This window comes from Palaemon carinicauda, chromosome 18, assembly GCF_036898095.1.
Source record: "Palaemon carinicauda isolate YSFRI2023 chromosome 18, ASM3689809v2, whole genome shotgun sequence".
Classification (NCBI taxonomy): Eukaryota; Metazoa; Arthropoda; class Malacostraca; order Decapoda; family Palaemonidae; genus Palaemon; species Palaemon carinicauda.
In genome coordinates this window covers 21,996,532-22,005,095 of record NC_090742.1, presented here as the reverse complement: position 1 = coordinate 22,005,095, position 8,564 = coordinate 21,996,532, and the positions used below count along the sequence as shown (strand labels likewise).

Genomic DNA, 8,564 nt, shown 5'->3' with positions numbered 1-8,564 from the left:
ACGTGAAGGGGGGGAAAAGCGTACACGTCTAGGTTGTCCCATTTGTGCTGAAAGGCATCCTACAAGGATGCCTTTGGGTCTGGGACAGGAGAACAATACACGGGGAGTTGTGCGTTCAGCCTGGTTGCAAAGAGGTCCATCACTGGGGAACCCCACCGTTGAATGATGAGCCTGGCTACTTCTGGGGAGGAGGGACCACTCTGTTCCTACTATCTGACCCATCCTGCTGAGACCGTCGGCTAGGACGTTCTTCTTCCCGGGGATGAACCTTGCCAATAACACTATCTGGTTCGCCTCCGCCCAATCCAGGATCTCTAGGGCGGAGATCGCACAGCTCCCTTGACTTGAGGCCTCCTTGCTTCTTTATGTACGCTACTACTGTGGCGTTGTCGCACATCAAAGCCACAGTGTTTCCCCTTAGTAGATCGATGAACTGCAGGCAAGCTTTTAGGACTGCCTTCAACTCTAAGACATTGATGTGTAGGCCTTTCTCCACGTCCGTCCAGGTTTCCTCTCGCCGTCTCGTTGAGGAGATGGGCTCCCCCATCCCTGGTTGGAGGCGTCTGTGAATAGGAGCATCTCGGGAGGCTCGGTCGCGAAGGGCATCCCCTTGAACGTATTCGACCGGCAATGCCACCATTCCAGGGAGGGTATTGTGTTTGGCAGAACTGGAATTAATTTTTGGGGCGAGTCCAGTTGGTTCCAGAAGCTCTTCAGGTTCCATTGGATGGCCCTGAGCCTGAGTCTCCCCTGGGGAACCAGTTTCTCCAATGACACCAGATGACCTATTAGCCTTTGCCAGTCCTTCGCTCTCCTGGGATGCCCCGAAAGGAAAGGCAGAAGGATCTTTATTAGATTGCTTACCCGCTCCTCTGACGGAAAAGCCTTCACTAGTCGGGAATCCAGTGTCATCCCCAAATAGGTCATCCTGGTGGAGGGAGATAGGTTTGATTTTTCTGGGTTGATCATGATACCCAGACCCTTGCAAAATTGAAGAAGCTTTACACCCTGCTCCTTCAAAACGTCCTCTGAGGAGGAAAGAAGCAACCAGTCGTCCAGGTACCGGATGAGGCCAATACCTCGCTCGTGAGCCCACACCGAGACTGTCGTGAAGACTCTCGTGAATACCTGGGGAGCTGTCGACAACCCGAAGCAGAGGGTCTTGAATTGCAGGATCTGGGCACCCCATTTCACTCGGAGAAACTTTCGGCTTGAGGGGTGGACCGCGATTTGGAAGAATGCGTCCTTGAGGTCTATGGTCATCATGTAGTCTTTCTCCCTCAATGCCTGCAAGACCGACTTCGGAGTGTCCATTTTGAAATCTGTCTTGCAAACAAACTTGTTGAGAGCTGACAGGTCTATCACCGGTCTCCATCCCCCCGTCGCCTTTTCTACCAGGAATAGTCGGCTGTAGAAACCTGGTCCTGGGTGCAGGACCTCCTCCATGGCGCCCTTCTCCAACATAGTGGACACCTCTTCTTGAAGGGCCGCCCTCTTCAACGGGTCCTTGGGTGCCAGCCACTCCGACAGGCTGGCCGGAATCAAAGGTGGAGGTTCCGTTAAGAACGGGAGCCTGTACCCCTCCTTCAGTACGGATACTGGAGGAGCGGCCTGAACGGCCTCTCCTGGAGGCAGAATACCCTGTTCTAAAAGAGGCAGACGCTGCTGGAGCTCCTCTACGGGGGGGCTGTGGTGCTGAAGCCCACGAGGAAGGGGCTTCTCTCCTCGTCAGGCTAGGAGGGGCCTGAGAAGTAGTGGGCCCGTCTGATGCTGACCTCTTGTAGGAGGGCCTCCTTACCGGTTGAGGCCTGGGAGCGTTCACTTCCTTTCGTTTAGCTACCTTCTCCATTATCTCCTCTAGCTGTTTCAAGGGGAACAAGGAGTCACCCCACACAGGAAGGCTCCTCATGGCCCTCGCCTCCCTGTCTGGGACCTTCCGGGAAAGCTTCGCCAGAATAGTGTCCCCCTTGCGAAGAACCCAGTTCCCTGAAAGGGCAAGGGACTGATAAGTAAGGAACTTCAGGGTCTTGCCCCCGGAAATGATAAGCTCCTTCAGTAGGTTCTGTTGCTCCGGGTCTGTTAAGTCATATGTGGCTTGTACACCTACCAGCGTGGAGGCCCACCAGTCCAACCAAGAGGAGATGTGCACCAAGTCTTTCGACATCTCCTCCATCATCGCAGCCTCCGACTGCGAAAAGCAAATCGGGGCTGAGGAGGCTCTGTCCTCCGGGGCACCCTGTCCCAGAACGTCGAGGGAAGGCTCCACTTTGCAGGCTCCCGGCCGTTGTTCTTCTGGCACATAGAACCTACTCTGTGACTTGAGTCCTTGGAGCAACTTCGAGGAGCTCTGTGTTTTGGGAGCTTCGGCATTGCCTGCCACAACTTTATCAACATGAGCCCGTCCCAGGACTAGATCTCGGGCCACAGGCAGGGCCAGGGAGGTTTTCTGCTAGACGGGTGCCTCCATCAAGCGGCTCAAGCTGGACCTCCAGTAGTCCTCGTCGGTTGGGACCGGTTCCTCAGTCCGATGATGCCTTCGTATCAGGCCTATTACCTTCCGATACGCCGAGTCCTCGGTCGGGGAACCTTCTCTACTGTCAGCAGTACCTTCCGTCTGACCCCGAGGAGCCGGGTCACCGGGCACTCCTACCGGGCGCTTCGGTTCTGGATCAACAGGCACTCCCCTGCGGTGGTACCGGTCCGCCCCGGCGGGAACCTCCGCACCAGGGTTGGGGGTCAGAACTGGCATCGCCGTGCCGGCGAGGACTACCGTTGGTGTATTCTCTCTGGGGGACGAGGACGCGGATCCCGTGGGCTGACCCGACGGAGGGAACCGTTCCTTTAAGTCCAAGGGCCGAACCAGCTGTGCTGATTCGGCCAGACTGCCCTTACGGAAGCACGGTTTCCCTCGCTGGGCGGGGTGAGCCGGAAGCTTCGCGGACTTACGCCTGCCAGAAGAGGCCTTCTCGCATTTCTCCCTGCGAGGGTCATATCTGTGGTTGGAAGATGGCCTTCGCGGCGAGTAATCCCTGGACCGCCGGTCAGGGGAACGCTGCAATTCACTCCTACGGGGAACGAAGACCCAATCACCATCGGGGGACCTACTCTTCCTGTACTTCCTCCGTGGAGACCGGGACCGTTTTCTACTGAACCTCGAGCGAGATCTTGAGCGGGAACGCCTGCTCCTGGACCGCTCCCTCCGTCGCCGATGCCTCCTCCTCGCCTCCCCTTCTGAAGAGAACGAAGCACCACCATCTGAAGAGCCCGACGAAACTGTACCACCCGACCGACGGGCAGGAGCGGGGGCTACGGAGGGCTTCGCGACCTGCTGCGTTCCAGAGGTCGAGGGTTGTAGGAAAGACTCTGGAACCGCCGTCAGAGGAGCTGGAAAAGAGGTTGGACGCACTACACTAGGGAACCAGGTATCCAGGCCCTCTTCCATCCGCATTGGGGGCCTACCTGGCGTTTTAGGGAGCCTCCACCCGAAGGGCTCACTTACCGTGGAGTCCAACTTTCCCTGGGCGTCACCAGCTGCTGAAGAACCTGAAACACAGGCCCACGAAGCGGGCGAAGAAACAGGCACAACATTACTACACCACAAGGGGTCGGAGGAGGAAACGTGCCCCCCAAGCACAAGGGCAGAGTCTCCAGAACCCCTAGACACAGCACTATCAGGCTCCCCACTAGCCTGAGAAGACCCAGCAACCCCCACTTCAAACCCATTAGACTCCTGGGGAAGGGCCCTCGGCTCTTTCCCCGCAACGGACTTACCTCGTCCCCTACTCTGGGTAGGGGAAGGCGAGACAGAAGCCCCGTCGGACCGTCCACTGGGTGACGGTAATGACGAAGCGATGCTAGATTTCCTGGGCGAACTTTTCGACGACTTCTTCTTCTTAGTGCCATAACGCACCCACTGAATCTCACTCCAGCTAACACACTCAATGCACGTATCCGATGGCGAGCACACTCTGCCTCTACAGGAAGAGCAAAGGGAATGAGGGTCCACTTCGGGCTTGGAAAGGAACGCTCCACACGACTTTCCGGCTCTAGGCCCAGGACAACGGCGGATCTGCTCCATCGCACACAACCACAAGGCACAGGAACGAAGGGAATAAACAAGGAATACACTTGGGAAGCACAAGGAAAGGCAGTGAACACGCAAGAACACAAGGGATAAGCACAGAGATACCACGCGGGACACACGAGTCGGGACACAAAGGGTCGTAAGAGAATGAGAGCGGCGTGATGGCATCACGACGCGACCAGAGAACTTACTGACTAACGGGACCCAAGCTGACGCCGACCTAGCTCAGGTCTACCCTCGGGGTACGTTCTCATTACTCCCGGGTTAGTCCTCCATAGAAAACGGACATAGGGTATACTACACAAAACTCTGGTCGGTTGAGAGGAGATTACAGGTAACTCCTAAGAAAGTAGTTCAAGGTAAGTATTTGTGTTGGAACAAACAACCATTAAATGCTTACAATAAGGATAAACTCAATGAAATAGAACCATTTGGATCATTCAATAATAACCTGTAAAGTAAAGGTATAATTAGACCAAACAGTAAAACAAAGCAATAATAAATGAAAAATACAATTACAAAAATGTGGAACCTTACCTTTGGAGTGAGGCGATGTTCGAGAGTAAAGTGGCAGGGCGGTAGAGGAGGACGACAAACGGCAGTAAACATGAACAAGTGGCAGAAAAAAAATAAACACTTGACAAAACAAATTAATAACTGGCAGAAAATTTTAACACTTAATTTTAAGAAACACATTAAGAAATGGCAGAAAATATATATATAATATACATATATACTGTACATATATACATATATATATATATATATATATAATATATATATATATTTATATATATATATACCTATATAATATATATATATATATATATATAAATATATATATATATATATATACCTATATATATATATATATATATATACCTATATAATATATATATATATATTATATAGGTATATATATATATATATATATATACTGTACATATATATATATATATATATATACTGTATATATATACATATGTATAATATATATATATATATATATATACTGTATATATATACATATGTATAATATATATATATATATAATATATATATAATATATATATATATATATATACATATGTATAATATATATATAATAAATATATATATATATATGTAATATATATAATATATATATATATATATATACATATATATCCCTTTCTGAGTAGAGTTATCCTAAGATGGTGAAAGGATTTGTATATCATTGTAATCAGGAAAACTGTACTAATCAGACCGACCCCTACTAAGTTAGTTTACTGTGAGTGATCAGACTAATGTTTCTCACTACCGCAAATCAGCAGTGGCCAGCGTGTCGATTAAAATAGCCAAACCCAGACATGACTAAGGACATGTCTGTGGGCTTTGTCCTGCAGTGGACTAGAAATGCCTGTCTTTGGTTGTTTTTATATTCATATATGTGTATATATATATATATATATATATAAAATATATATATATATATATATATATATATTATATTTCATAATTTTAAATCATACTGTTCACAGCATTTGACCTTAAAATAAATTGTTTTTATTCATTCATAATTTCACGGGAAATTATTAATGTATCTTTTCAGTTGGGTTACTGCTCCTTGTACGTGATGCCGGGGGGTATGCTCAAGCAAACACTTCTCAGTCTATTCTTCAGGAAAGGATCTCCATTGAAAGCCAAGTTTGACCCTGTGTAAGTTACAATTAGAACCAATATATGCTGAGAGAAAACCAATTCGTTCCAACACAAATGAAAAGCACAGCTATTGAATATGAGTATGACTTTAGTAAAGCTCAAGGGCTATCAAAATTTTAATGAGGTCGTTATAACAACTTAAAAGTCGCAGGGGCTCCACCTGTCAGTCAGCTAAACACTCACTTTTGACTTCCTCCTCAAGCAGTACACACAGCCTTGGGCACTTCTCAAGTTTTGGTTTAGATATAGGTTTCTCTATCTAAAGAGAAGTAAAGCTGTTGTGTTTAGGTAAACCTTGATAAGAAAGGATATGCAGTTGTTTTACGGATAAGCTGGAATTGTGTGACAGCTTTATGTGAAAACCTGCCATTAATCTCATCCTTATGCTTTTTTAGGGGCCATGACTTTGCAGTCATACACTCACTATGCGTGGCTCTATGATGACAATCTGAATCTAAGAAGTTAGTCTTCCTTGGGCATCATTGCTATTCCAGAGGCGGGAGAAAGTTTTTCGCCACTGCTAGCCCTTTCCAGGCTGAACCTGCGGTGTCTTCCCAAATCATGCTTCTCCATTGGTGGTAATGAAGGGTGGGACACCTACTGGTGTTGTTGCTGCTGCTCTCTCCCTACCTGGGAATATCATTGTTGGTTTCCAACACCTCAGCCATGAGGAAGGTTGGCAAGAAGCATGTGCGTTCCTCTTCCGCTTCAAGTTCTTCCTCATCCTCAGTCTTGTCTTCGTTAGATTCTTCAGATCCTGGTACTGCTAAGAAGAAAAAGATACAGTAGTGTCATCAACGAAGTTCTGGAAGACCGACCTGCACGAGTCGTGTGAGATTCCAACATATTTCTCCTCACTTACTTATGAGAGGTGGTGTGTAATGAGAGCCAACCAAAACCAGGAAAGTGTCTCGGTATGTGGTACAGGTGCTCAAGTGCCTGTTACCTTTGCTCGATCTCACACTGAACTGATGAAGGATCCAGCCCTTTCTACAGGACGCTCGACTGATCTCTTTCTCCTAAGCGAGACAGAGGCGTTTAGTACCGAGGAGCAACCTAAGCTGGAAATGTGACTCGATACACGATAAGGGGGCTTACATCCCCGCTATCCATACTCAGTCTCGTTCTGAAGAAGCACACCCACTCTCCATCGGGACTTTCCTCCCAATGGCCGATTGAGGTAAACCTTGGTCTCTCTTCCTAAGATAATTCAGTTTTGAAATGAGAGACATTAGCTCTTAATGGGCTTAGAGAAACCAAACCCAGCCTGTGGGCATGTATTTGTTGAAGCAAAAAAAGAAAAAAAAGGTGAAAATTTTAAAATTTGAAAAATTTTACGGCCAAGTGTCGATTAAACCGGGCTTCTGGAAAAGAAGCAATATGAACATCTGGAGACTCATAGAAATAATTAATAGATTAATAAATGAATGAAGTCTCCTCAATAGCTTCCTAAGAACTGTTTTCAATACCCCAACAATGGATGACTCGCCCTGCTTTGGCAGAGCCAGAATATCCCGATACGAAGTGTTGCTGGTCAATGCTCTGACACTCACGACTGAGTGCAATGATTTTGGAGAGGCTTATGTGGTTCCTGTGATTTAACTTATGTCTTTAGGATACAATCTACCAACAGCTGCTTAGTAGACCCCCTTTGATAGTGATGTTTTAATTTGTCATTGTAATTATAAACAAATCACTAATTTTAAGTTATTTGTATTTTTCCTAGCTATACAAACCTTACTCCTTCCATTGCCTACTAAATATCTTACACTGAGATAGCGACCACTCCAAACACATCGAACAAGGAGACTCCTGCGTGCAAGTGTGACCTTAACACGCAGGACAGAGACCATGAAGATGTCTCCTCTACGGACAAGAAGGTACTGCAACGGTGTCCTTCAATACCAGGAGAAACCCGCATACTGGATCTCACGGGCAGTCAAACCTGTAAAAGAAAAAGAAAAAAGGGAAAATATTTTCAATTTATAGGCAGTTCTTAAAATAAATGGAATCCTCATTTTAGGTTAAGCGGAAGGTGTCAGATACGTCTGCACTCCACTGAGCCGAAAAAAAGTGGCAGTTTTTTCTAGTTCTGGTGTGAGAGGGGTGGTGGATTACCCCCACTACCCACCTCCTGCTAACTAGCGGAGGGTAGTTACACCCCACAAAATATTAATGGCTGGTTTTCAGCCAACACCAAAATAATACTCCAATGTACAGTGTGTTAGGTTTGTATCTAGCTTGCCAGAACAAGTAACTTTTCAATGGAATCAACTATACAAAAAAGGTGTGCCTAAAACCCTTACCCAAGTCTTTCCCTTTTGATGACGAAATCCTTGACATGATATTCTGACTGGACAGTCCTCTTAATATCAGATATTGAAAGAACTGTTGAATAACATTAGTACCAATGTGCATGCTTTATTATTTCCCTTCTATAGCCTTTCTCCTAGATGCTGGCTGGGAATGCCAGTTTAATCCTTAGACTACCTTTCCTTTTAGTAATAAGTGACACCAAAATGCCGTAAAATTATCTAATTTCTATTAATTTTACAAGAAAAGTGATATAGACATTGTTATCAATAGATTATAAAGGGAAGAATGACAAAGTCTTGGGCAAAGCTTTAGTTATTTGGAATAAAATTGAGGAAGTAGGGACACTAGACAAATGGCAAAACCTCATAGTGATTCACAAAGGATTTGCTTACAGCTGTGCTATGGATGACATTAGTAGTTCTGTACAAACTAGAGACATAGTAGATGCTGGAATATTAAGGCT

General features: G+C 46.4%; 1 protein-coding gene across 1 annotated transcript in view; it reads left to right on the top strand.

Annotated features, from left to right (window-relative positions):
• Positions 1–8,564, top strand: part of LOC137657701 (glutamate receptor ionotropic, delta-2-like) — a 34,569-nt gene that overhangs the window by 17,650 nt on the left and 8,355 nt on the right. The window contains exon 9 of the mRNA XM_068392109.1: positions 5,676–5,782. Coding sequence (XP_068248210.1) covers positions 5,676–5,782 — 107 coding nt within the window. The remainder of the gene's footprint in view (positions 1–5,675; positions 5,783–8,564) is intronic.